The 13,657-nt window shown below is 40.4% G+C and overlaps 1 protein-coding gene across 2 annotated transcripts in view; it reads right to left on the bottom strand.

Annotated features, from left to right (window-relative positions):
- Positions 1-13,657, bottom strand: part of sema7a (semaphorin 7A) — a 70,256-nt gene that overhangs the window by 40,615 nt on the left and 15,984 nt on the right. For both annotated transcript variants that reach the window (XM_039773694.1, XM_039773693.1), the window contains exon 2: positions 2,981-3,114. In XM_039773694.1, the coding sequence (XP_039629628.1) occupies positions 2,981-3,114 (134 nt within the window). The remainder of the gene's footprint in view (positions 1-2,980; positions 3,115-13,657) is intronic.

Below are 13,657 nucleotides of genomic sequence, written 5' to 3'. Positions count from 1 at the left end.
TCGGCACTGGGTGTGTTCCAACTACCCATAAGCCATTGCAAACATGCTATATTGTGTCATGTTATATTCATTAAGGCATCATTTTTAAATTGCCTTTACTTTTTGATTTACCCTTGCCAATTCTTTTTCTGCTATTTACCTTGTGCCATTTTGGGCACAAATCTATTCTCACAAAGCAAGACTGGTCATCGTACCTTCACTGACCTTTGATTTTGAAGCAAAAGCCTATGTCACATTAGACAATTTTTCCAGCTGTTTTGAGCTGTTGCCTTCATTTACATTATTTTAGCTCATCAGAGGCAGTCAGTAGCACACTTCGGTCAAAACGGTCGTGTGATGTGATATAGCCAGCGACTCGCTCCGATAAAATCTAACAGGTTTGGCCATTTCTTTAGTCATAGGGTGGACTCTGTGTGTATGAGAGCTGACAACCAATGAATCCTCATCTGGAAATAAAATGCAAATCATACTCTGGCGAGGAATAAGCAAAGAGCATGTTTTGAACCTTAAAAACAGAAGAGAGGCTCGTCTTTCTGATATCGTGTGCATTACATGCTAAATCAGAATAGAAAAAGAAAAGCAAAAACCAAGACTGAAGCTCATCTCGCCATACCTATTAGCCCTTCGTACATCACCAGCATTTCTCAGCAGCCTGGGAGCTTTGGACCTCAAAAGCAGAAGAGATCAGTCTGATGGCTTATGTTTTACATAACATAATAGAATGGAAAAGAGAAAAGAAAAAAGAAAAAAGGGCAGAGACTGATGCCACACAAACACCATTTATTTATGGTCAGCTTGGACTTTTCAGACACTATGCTAATGGCTATTAGAAAAAGCACAATGGCACACAGTTAGTAAAGTAGACATGCCAAGCAGTTTTCAGCCAATTAAACTGACATGGTGCAGCAATAACATCAGCGACTGTGGTAGACAAAACGGACATGCCCCATGACTAGTACAACAACAACATTTATTTATTTATATAGCACATTTTCATACAACTCCCCGTGTCTGTGTGGGTTTCCTCCGGGTGCTCCAGTTTCCTCCCACAGTCCAAGACATGCAGGTTAGGTGCACTGGTGATTCTAAATTGTCTCTAGTGTGTGCTTGGTGTGTGTGTGTGTGTGTGTGTGTGTGTGTGTGTGTGTGCCCTGCCCAGGGTTTGTTTCCTGCCTTGTTCCCTGTGTTAGCTGGGATTGGCTCCAGCAGACCCTGTAGTTAGGATATAGCGGGTTGGATAATGGATGGATGGATATTCATACAAATAATGTAGCTCAAAGTGCTTTAAATGAAGAAGAAAGAGAAAAGAGACAAAGTAAGAATTAAAATCAGAGAACACTAATTAACATAGAATAAGAGTAGGGTCCGATGGCCAGGGAGGACAGAAAAAAACAAACAATACTCCAGACGGCTGGAGAAAAAATAAAATCTGCAGGGGTTCTTAAGCCACGAAACTGCCCAGCCCACTCTAGGCATTCTACCTAACATAAATGATCAGTCCTCAGAAGTTGCATAATGTGACATTATCTTAAGTGTAAGATAAGATAAGATGAGGTCTCCTACCACAAATGAAAACTATAGGCAGTACTGAACTGGAGCAAAGAAAAATAAAAAGGGTTTCTGCTTGTCATAAAGTTAATTAACAAGTTGTACCGATTAGGTTGGGCCTATTTGTCTCACTTTGGCTCGACACAGAAAATTAGATGGATGCTCTTATTATCATTAACCATGAGATGGCAGGATTTTGTGCACATGCCAGGGAGTACTTTTATGGGGAGAAACAGTCAAAACGTTACACTGTCATTGTTGGACAGACTGATTACAATGGACTCAGAACTAGAGGATGGTGACGGCAGGAGCCATTAAGATGTAGCACTGTAATGGGGGCTTTGCTGTTCACAGTACTCCGAGTTCTTTGAATTTGGTTGGCTTCCAATGAACTTTCAATAATCCAGCCGTGCACAAAAAAAAAAGCTGCAACTGCAAAAGGATGGCAAATGAGAACTGAGAAAGGCCTCCGCATTTTAGGTCCTGCTTTGTCCCTATTGTTCACATTTTCAGTTCTTATTTGACAACTGCAGAAAAAAGAACCGGTTAGAATTTAAAAGAAGGAAAAGAAAAAATATCCAGCTTTCATTATTGATCTTACATCCCTTATTTCAGCCTACACGCCCATATCCGGCATTTAGTGTTGTCAGGTGGGAGCTGATCAGCTCTCTGGTGTGCACTGACCTTGAATGAGCTGCAGCTGAGGTTACTTTAGGCCCCCTGCCAGAAGCTCTGCTTCCTGTAATGCGCCAATGTCAAGTGACATCTGTAGTCCTATTAGACAGTTAATGCAATTTGTCTTGAATCTAAACTAGCATGGAATATCTCTCTGTGGGTGTCACTTGACTTTTTATGTAAGTGACTGAATAGCAAAGTCACTTGTAGGGCATTGTAAGAACAAAATTTAATTCCCCTCTGAAAGGTTGAAGACGTTCTACGTGGCTCCAAAGGGACAAACGCATCAGACACAAAACCCCCCACCTTTTCAGAAAGTATCTTCAGACACATTAAGGAGCTCAAACAGATCAAATATCATTTGTTTTTATTTTTACTCCACTACATATTCACACCATCCATCCATTCTCTAAGCAAGAACTATAGGACGACAGGGCCTTCAGCCCTGCATCAGGTAACCAAACCTGTTAAAGCACCAATGGCAGCTGGTAGGCCCAGAGGTCTGTAACTTCAATGTAAACCTTAAGGGCCATAAGGTCTCCATTGCTTCTACCGTAGATCTCTCACCTCCTTAGCCTGTAGGCAATAAAGGGAACATGAAAGCTCCACACCATGGGATCCCAGGTTAGGACAGCCAGTTATCATGGGATATTTTGAACACTGTACGTAACTCACATGAAGATGTCACTCAGTTTACACGTCCAGCACACCTCAAGGAGGTCTTATGATTCCAGGCAACTGACGGCAGATACATTACCTTATTGGTTTTGTTTGTCTGGAGATTTATGGACACAAGGAACTGTTCTCCTGCCACATAAAGTTGGCTCTGGTTATACTGCAGCAGAATGATGTGAGAAGAGTTTTTTGGGAAGCTGAATCTGCGGGCTTCATCTGTAAAACAAAATAGAAAAAGGAACAAATTTTATCATGAATTCCAACATCACTGCTCCCAAGATCTTCTTGCCATTACACTTCTCTACATAGAAGGGGGTTCTCCTGCTACATAAACGTGGGTATTATTGGTACTGCTACATAATGATGTGAGGTGAGTTTTTCATGTAGCAGAAACTTTCTTTTAATTATACTCGGTGTATCCTAACAGGGTAAGTGAATTGCGATGGGCCACACAAGGGTCACTGATCTTTTAATTCTACATAGGCCTTTTTACATAGCAATCACCATCTCAGAACTTTCACAGATAATGTGCAATTGGATCTGACATCCTTCAGCGTGAGCCCTGGGAGGACTGTGGTGTGTGACGAGCCACCAACCTTGTGCTAAACGTAGACCTATAGGTTTATAGGGTAGCTAGCTGTACTCCCCATTTAAGACACGTTGACATCTAAGTAATCAACGTAGAACTCCATGTTAATGTTTGAAGTTCCCTCTGTTGGTCCAGGATTTGTAAAAGCAGTGCTAATGTTTGTAATGCACCATCTGTTGGATAGCAGAGACACAACAACCAGACTGACCATGACAGTCACTCCAACACTTGTCTTTTTATTTACATAGATTACTATTATGTGAAATTCTAATTTGCATGTGCTTCTAACTAATGCAACATGATAACGATGTCAGAACACAGTTTACAACACTATCTATTATTAGTGAAACATGCAGACGGTCGTAAAATAAAATGCAAAACAAAACCAAGTTAAAGATAAGCAACTGTTAATACTTCTTATGTTTTCTAAACAGTTCCTCTTGAAGTCATAATGTATTTTATCACTTCTGCTGGCTCAAAAACTTTTCCATTTTGGCAACACATTGTTATGTTTTCAACGGTAAAAAATACATTCTGACATTGATCATATCGCTGATGTAACTTCTGTAAGACCCTATCAGTTCACCAGTCTTCTACCCTGCATGCATTAATAAAAACAAAATCCAGATTTTTCGAATATTTGAAAGGGTACATTAGCTGACCATAATGAGAATATTACAAGTACCGCCACTGGACATATAACACTGATCCCTGTGCACTGGCTATGTAGCGCTGCATGGCTGATTTGCTTGCATTACCATGTGCCTACATTTAGGAGCAGGTTAAGCAAAGCACCACTTTTTATTGGCTAACTAGAAAGATGACAATATGCAAGCTTTCTATTTTTGATTACATCTTGCCTGAAGAAGGGGCCTGAGTTGACTAGAAAGCTTGCATATTGTCATCTTTTTAGTTAGCCAATAAAAAGTGTCATTTTGTTTAACTTCTCACTGCATCTATAATGGCTAACGGCTCACCGACAAAAGCGCGATAGACATATGCGCCCCGACAAAACCGCGACGGACAAATGAGTGTCGACAAACCCGCTAACTGGTTTTCGACAAATGCACGCCGACAAAATCGCCACGACAAAATCGCGAGAGAGGCCAAGAGAGTGGGACGCCCTTGCTGCAATTCTTTCTACATATGCAGGGCGTGGTCTTAAGGACTATCTGCGTGCCGTGGTGATGGCATAATATTGACTTCTAAAATAAACATTATTATATATGCTTTAAACTAGTAATCCATATTTAATGAAACTTTCGCGATTTTGTCGGGGCGTTTTAATCGGCGCTATTTTGTCGACGCGCATATGTCTATCGCGCAAATGTCGGGTCACATGGCTAACACCCTAGTACTACATGTGCCTAGATATAAAAAGACTTCAATGAAGTCCGTCTCCCTGAGAAAGAAAACACATGCAACCCTGGAAAGACTTATTTATTACTGTTTACATAAGGCATTTGACTTCTTCATGAAGAAAAATGTTCTAAGCATCAGCACAGAGAGCGGAAACAAAAATGATATTTCAGCTGCAACTGCTTCCTAACACAGCTAATGTGGGCCCCAAGACTGGGAGTCTGTAGGGGTATATATATATATATACTGCTCAAAAGAATTAAAGGAACACTTTTTAATCAGAGTATAGCATAAAGTCAATGAAACTTATGGGATATTAATCTGGTCAGTTAAGTAGCAGAGGGGGTTGTTAATCAGTTTCAGCTGCTGTGGTGTTAATGAAATTAACAACAGATGCACTAGAGGGGCAACAATGAGATGACCCCCAAAACAGCAATGGTTTAACAGGTGGAGGCCACTGACATTTTTCCCTCCTCATCTTTTCTGACTGTTTCTTCACTAGTTTTGCATTTGGCTACAGTCAGTGTCACTACTGGTAGCATGAGGCGATACCTGGACCCTACAGAGGTTGCACAGGTAGTCCAACTTCTCCAGGTTGGCACATCAATACGTGTCATTGCCAGAAGGTTTGCTGTGTCTCCCTGCACAGTCTCAAGGGCATGGAGGAGATTCTAGGAGACAAGCAGTTACTCTAGGAGAGCTGGAGAGGGCCATAGAAGGTCCATAACCCATTAGCAGGACCAAAATCTGCTCCTTTGGGCAAGGAGGAACAGGATGAGCACTGCCAGAGCCCTACAAAATGACCTCCAGCAGGCCACTAGTGTGAATGTCTTTGACCAAACAACCAGAAAGACTTCATGAGGGTGACCCAAGGGCCCCATGTCCTCTAATGGGCCCTGAGCTCACTGCCCAGCAGCATGCAGCTCGATTGGCATTCGCCATAGAATACCAGAACTGGCAGATGCACCACTGGTGCCCTGTGCTTTTTACAGATGACAGCAGGTTCACCCTGAGTATATGTGACAGAAGTGAAAGGGTCTGGAGAAGCCATGGAGAACATTATGCTGCCTGTAACATCATTCAGCATGAGCAGTTTGGTGGTGGGTTAATGATTGTCTGGGGAGGCATATCCATGGAGGGTCACACAGACCGCTACAGGCTTGACAAAGGCACCTTGGCTGCCATTAGGTATCAGGATGAAATCCTTGGACCCATTGTCAGACCCTATGTTGGTACAGTGGCGCCTGGTGCACGACAATTCCTGGCCTCATGTGGTGAGAGTATGCAGGCAGTTCCTGGAGGATGAAGGAATTGATACCATTGACTGGCCACCACACTTTCCTGACCTAAATCCAATAGAACACCTCTGGGACATTATGTTTTGGTCCATCCAATGCCACCAGGTTGCACCTCAGACTGTCCAGGAGCTCAGTGATGCCCTGGTCCAGATCTGGGAGGAGATCCCCCACAACACCATCTGTCATCTCATTAGAAGCATGCACCGATGTTGTCAGGCATGTATACAAGAACACAGGGGCCATACAAAGTGCTGCGTACAATTTTGAGTTGCTGCAGTTAAATTTTGGCAAAATGGACTAGCCTGCCACATCATTTTTTCACTTTGATTTTTGGGGCGTCTTTGAATTCAGGGCTCTGTAGGTTGATCATTTTCATTTCCATCAAATGATGTGGCATCCTTTCGTTCCTAACACATTACCCAGTCTATATCAGTATAGATATCCAGGAGGATTTCTTTTTCCCATTGAGATCTGATGTGTTTTCAAAGTGTTCCTTTAATTTTTGAGCAGTTTATATATATATATATATATATATATATAATAGGGGCTTCGCTCGTCATCGTTGTGAAGATGGGGGCTGAACACACCCCAAGGAGACATGGTCGCTCCTCCGAAACCCCCATCTTAAACGGTGGTACAATGGGAAACAAACACAAGTTTTATTTTTACCTCTTTTTTGCTGAATCATCTGCTGGCTTGCTGCCGCTGCGGTGCCGCGTGATCTACATTTTGTGCAGCGCTTTAAACATTTAAAAGGCTGTACATGTACAGCAGCTGTCCTTTCGTCTCACTTAAATAATAGAGGTACTGTATATAATTTATGCTATCATTATGGCCATCTTTTGTGTTTGTGTGTGATTATCATTCTGTCTGTGTCGTTTGTTGTTTGAGGGATGGTGGTGTAGTGGTTATCGTACTACGCTTCACAGCTGAGATCACATTTTTGGCCACAATAATGGCCAAGCATACTTGCCAGACACTTCCTTAGCCATCATGGACATTTAGAACACCATTGCATCATTATAAGCCACTCAAAACTAGCTCAGTTTTTCCTTCATCATTGACTCCAATGCATTTCGCAGAGCTCTGCGAAGTTTGCAGATGTTTCTGTGATTTCGCCAAACTCACAGTGAACCGAACTCCACAGGGTTCGCTTACCATTGGCCACCAAGATGCTGCTACCTCATTTTTTTTTTTTTTAATTTCCAGAACAAATCAGGTCATAAGATTTTGATTTATATTCAGGGTTACTTTCTGCTTGTCTGTGTGTTTCAGTGTGTTATCGTCTTATTCATTCTTGTTCTTTATCACTGTGAGGTGCTGAAAGCTCAGCAGATGTTGCAGCTGCTCTGTCTCCCATTATGGTGGTTATGGCCTGGTCTTTTGATCACTTTGCTATAAACACATTACCACAGGTCATGGCCATCGGGTTGCCACTATCTAATTTTTTTTTTTCAATTCCAGAGCAAATTAGGTCAAAGCGTTTCGATTAAGACCAAGATCAAGGTTCTAGCCCCAGTAATTTACAAGTAATTCACAGCTGGACTGACCTTAGATTTTATATAGAGAGACATTAGGAGACACATACAAATGTGATAGTTTACTTAGAATTATCTATGGCCTTAACATTTTTAAGAAGGTGTAATGTAGTCCTAAGCCCAAAGAGACCTTGGCATACATCTCATGAGGCTGAAAAGACGTCAGCTCCAGTTGGCTGGGAGGCCCTGCAGTCCACTCTTTAGCACACCAGGTGCTTGGGCCACATTTCACAGTGTCACTGTGTAAAAAGCCAAGTAAATAAACAGCAACGGACGTCCATCTCTGTGCGGGCCTGACTCATGACCGTGTGTGCCATCAGCAGTGACACACATCACTATGCACTTCTTTTTTTCTTTGTTTTTTCCTTTTTTAACAAAACCACATTTATTTTTAACTGATGTCTTTTGTGTCTAAATATTGGTAAACGTCATGAAAAGCCAGTTTACAAAAGATGACAAGAAAAAGAATAGCTAAAAACAATAGAGCATTGTTGTTATTTTAATCCTGCTTTGAAATAAAGCAGAAAGAACCAAAAGCAGCAAGCCCATCTGGCCATCTGTTTAGAAAAGCTGGTCAGGGAGGACATCACTATTGTGTGTTTAGCTAAGTCATTTCCAGTAATTTTACATCTGAATTCATTCAGTTATTATTATAGATTGTTTGTATTATGGGATGGTGAGTAGCATTAGATACAATAAATACTGAATTCCATTCATGCATAAAATTAAATAAACTTGATAAAATAAAGATTAAGTTATCAGTAATTATGAAATATGAAAAGCATTTGATAACATAAAGACTATTTTAGTTATCTATACTAATAAAAGGCAAAGCCCTGACTGACTGACTGACTGACTGACTGACTGACTGACTGACTGACTGACTGACTGACTGACTGACTGACTGACTGACTCACTCACTCACTCACTCACTCACTCACTCACTCACTCACTCACTCACTCACTCACTCACTCACTCACTCACTCACTCACTCACTCACTCACCGAACCACATGACGTGGCGCAACATGAAAGGCTTCGCCTCTAGTGCTGATGTCTGAGGTTTGATTCCCGAGAGGGGGTGCAGTGAGTGTGTACGCCTGATGAGCCCAGAATTAGGGCGAAACATGTGTTGTGTACTCTTTGCATTATTTGACAGTAAAACTATTTCAATATATACACACACACATATATATATATATATATATATATATATATATATATATATATATATATATATACACACACACAAACATATATATATATATACACACACACAGATGTATTTGTATATATATATATGTATATGTTTATATGTGTGTGTATATATGTATATATATATATATATGATAGCAACACTCATAACAGTGACAAAACAATTACATTGACAATCATGTTACGTTATTTTTAAATGTTTCCTTTTCTTTTTCATTACTTTTTTACACACTACTTCTCTGCTGCGAAGCGCGGGTATTTTGCTAGTCATTCATATAATAAAATGAAATACACTAGGTCAAATTAACAGAGTTCCAGTATATCATCTTCTGTGTAAATAAAATCATTACACCCTCTGTGTCTGTCTGTCTGTCTTTTGAATTTTTCAGCTTTGCTTGATGTTATTATCCACTTTCCACACTAAGGACCTCATTTCAGCCCTCAGAACCGCATTGTGTCAGTCAGTCAGTCAGTTTGTTTGTTCACCAAGCATACAGAAAGGCTGAGCTGATTTTCACTGATGGTCCAATGTAAAATACACAGTAGGCTATGTAAGGGGACTGCACAGCATTCCAAAACCACTCAGATGGTCCAAATGAAATTTTGTAAATGTAATAAAGCTGAGCTAAATTAAAATCAGGACTACATGGCATTGAAAAACTATAATTGAGAAGAATGGCTGCAATGCAAATGTCAAAAGAATACATCACTGCAAATTGGCTGACTTGAATTTCATGATGTTTTGATGCATACTGTATATTACTGCTGGTAAACCTTAAAATCTAGACCTGAAATCCTTTCAAACATTCAAAAATAGCTTGGCAGATCGTAACAAATTTTTCATATTGTTTGTTTAGATTTGGCTCTACTTCCAGCGAAGGCTAATTCGACGTCAATGGAAATGAAGGAGGTGGAAGAGTATATGGTGTGATGAGGGGGATGCAACAACATAAAAAAGAAGCACAAATCACTCAAACTCCCTATATTCACTTTCACAAAATTTTACATGTACATTACCGTTCATTCAATTTAAAACATAGGCGTAGTGGAGTTTGAAGAATTTCATTCTGAAGTTGTAATCAGAAGGACAATCTCACAAAAACCACACATTACTCCAAAGCACCTCAGTGGATGTACACGAAATATTGGATATTACAGTATCAACAACTTAACAGACACATTTTATGATGTTTCAGAGTTACTGTCATGAACGGTGGTTCAATAGTTGAGTCACTTTTGCCCAGTTTATACACTCTGTCAATCAATGATTCGATCACTGAACAAGCCATTTATTCATGTGAGATTAAAGATCTATTTGTGAGACCACTGTAAACTAAGAAATACAAAGAAGCAGCGCTCATGTTTTCAACCCAGCAAAGACCTACCACGACGATGGAATCCAGTCTGACACAAGAAGAGCAAACTCTCGACTCCTGAGAGCAAAGAAATTGATACAATGGGTAGTGTAGATAATGGATGGGCCCAGGGCCGTCCTAACGCATGGGCACGCTGGTCAGGTGCCCAGGAGGCCCACAAGCATAGGGGCCCCATGTTAATCTATGTATGCTGTGACTTGCTGTCAATAAATAAATACTAAACTATAAATATTTGTTATTATGTTACAAGTGGACATTGGCATTCGCCTCTGATTTAATATCATGGTCACCTCTGCAACCTCACGTGCAGGTACCGGTTGTGAACGCTGGCCCAGACACACACAGGCGGACATCGTAAGTTCACCCAACACACGTTTATTAACAATATATTTACAACTAGTGCACTTCCCAGTGCCTCCAGCACCGTTCCCCCAATGTCCAGGGCATACAGTCAAATTGCCTCTCTGGCCGCCTCCAATCCTCTCTCCGGCTTCGTCTCTCTTCCACCCGACTTCCACCAATGACTGGAGGGAGGCGGCCCCTTAAATAGGAACCCGGATGGGCTCTAGCTGCTTCCCCCTGTCCCCTGTCGTCTTCCCCCCAGCACTTCCTGGTGTGGCGGAAGTGCTGGGCTCCAGGGATATCCAGGCACCGGGTCGCCGCCTGGCGGTGGCCACGGGTCCCTACAGGGCTGGGCTTCCAAGCCCTTTACCCGAGGCCCCCAACATAACCAGGACGGACGCCCCCTCACGGTCTGGAGGAGGCACAAGCCCTCTTCTGGCCCTCTTGGGCGTCCCGGCCGGGGCTGCCACAGGGTACAAATCTCACGCACTCCATACAGTAACGTAAAAGCGTATATGTTGACGTCACTTCAACTCAATTCTCTGCAAAGAAATTTTGCTAATGTTTGTGTTGAACACTTGATTAATAATAAATAATTCATAGTAATTTCATACTGTGCCATGTCCGTCTGTATGGTTTACCAATTGAGGATCATTTATATGTTGAAATTTTTGTATTTTTCAAGGCTCATGTTATATTGTTCAAATGTTTGTGTTGATTAATTCTTGCTGTAAAGCATGCTTTTTAAAGTTTAGACACTGATTTTTTTGGAAGTACCAATACAATAAATATATGTTTAATTTTATGGACCATTTACATTTTTATTCCTGTGAGCAGTTGTGTAGGTAGGCGCCCCAGTGCACTGCTTTGACCGGATGCCTATAATGCTGTTACAGTAAGAGGCCCTCTATGGGAAACCAACTTACAGCCAACTATGACATATTTGCTTTTTTAAATTATCTAATTATACAAATATTATGCAGATATACCCAGGCAACACCGGGTGTTTTGGTTAGCTTAAAGATAAAAAGTTTGAATTAGTGTGAGCCGCCCTAATTTGGGATGTTTATAATAAATGGATTGACTTCTTTCATTGAGTTGCAAGTACATAAGAAACAAGAATAGCTGTGTGTAAATATTTGAAGATTAAAATGTGTGCTTCAATTTAAATGATTATACATATGATTTTTCACCCTTTGGTAAAGGTCAGTAGATGGCTAGATCCCTATGGAGGAATATTTCGGACAAAATGAAATAAATAAATAAATGCGTAAATAAATAAAAGTACTGTGAAATGTGAGCATAAATAAATAAATGTGTCATGAAATGAGAGCCTTAATAAATAAATATGTCATGAAATGAGAGCATAAATAAATAAATGTGTCACGAAATATGTTTTTCGTTGCTTATTTATTTATTTCATTTTGTCCGTAACATTCCTGCAAACCGTCATGAAATACGGCTTGAAATAAAACTGTCACTTTCACTCGTCAAAGTTGAGAGGGTGGGCTCTAACACGCCCTCTAGTTACTGATTGGTGAATCGATAGCACAAGAGTTAATTAGAAAAATGTTTACTACTGCCGATGAAATGGACTCTGCCGAAGATATTACATATTTCAGAGAGAGAATTGAAGATTTATCGGAAGAAATTAGAATGTTGGCGGCCCTTTTAGACTCCAATATAGATTAAACTGTTTTTGAAATTATCGAAGAACAGGTGGAACGGACTCGACTACACTCCAGTTCAGGACATTCCAGCTGAGTCAATAGAACACCTTCTGTTATGCGGTTTAAAAGTACAACAGATTGCAGATCTGTATGATGTATCAGAGAAGACGATCACAAGGCGAATGAGCCAGTTTGATATACGGTCAGCTGCAACGGCTGTATTAGTTTAGGTACTTTGACATGGAATGCCTAAAGCAGCTCCACCTAATATTTTGAACTGAACAACTTTACCAGTGATCAGAGCTGTACAGTTGTTTGAAAAAGTAGCTGCGAATATGCAACTGACTTTCTACTCGTAAAACAAGGGTCAAATACTCAGTTCTAAAAGGGCCGCCAACATTGTAAGTTCTTCCGATAAATCTTCAATTCTCTCTCTGAAATACGTAATATCTTCGGCAGAATCCATTTAATCGGCAGTAGTAAGCATTTTTCTAATTAATTCTTGTGCTATCGATTCACCAATCAGTAACTAGAGGGCGTGTTAGAGCCCACCCTCTCAACTTTGACGAGTGAAAGTGACAGTTTTATTTCAAGCCGTATTTCATGACGGTTTGCAGGAATGTTACGGACAAAATGAAATAAATAAATAAGCAACGAAAAACATATTTCGTGACACATTTATTTATTTATGCTCTCATTTCATGACATATTTATTTATCAAGGCTCTCATTTCATGACACATGTATTTATTTATGCTCACATTTCACAGTACTTTTATTTATTTACGCATTTATTTATTTATTTCATTTTGTCCGAAATATTCCTCCATAGATCCCAAGTCAAGGGTCAAAGATCAAAAATAACATCATCTTCATAATCACCGGCCTTGAAATGGTGTAAACTAAAACTTTTCTGGCTTACATTTGAAATCTGTCGTTTTTAACCTTCTGGCATTGACTCTTAGAGGGCTAGGGCTACGGGTGAAGAATCAAATTTCAAAAATATTATCATATTTGTAATCAGAAACCTTGAAATAGCAAACCAAGATGCATTTTTTTAAAGGTCCTTCTGGTCATTTTTGGTTTCCTCTTTTTATCATAAAGGTGTAATTTCCTGTGCAAAATATAGTCCAAAAATCACCTAAAACTTAGGTGGTTTATTTGAGTGCGGAAATTAGGGGGAGGGGGCACAAAAATCTTGGTGTCTTGCATTACTAGACTTACGGTAATAGTGAGTTTACATGTGGAACATAACAGGAATCTAAGGAGGGTGAGGCAGGTGGATGAGGGGGGCTCGATGAGGGTGTTGGTCATGAAGTCTTGTTTATTATGTGCGTGTTCTTCTTTTCAAGCCTGCATATGCTGGGTTCATG

The sequence above is a fragment of the Polypterus senegalus genome, chromosome 12 (genome assembly GCF_016835505.1).
Source record: "Polypterus senegalus isolate Bchr_013 chromosome 12, ASM1683550v1, whole genome shotgun sequence".
NCBI lineage: Eukaryota > Metazoa > Chordata > Cladistia > Polypteriformes > Polypteridae > Polypterus > Polypterus senegalus.
This window is presented reverse-complemented; position numbering and strand designations above follow the sequence as displayed.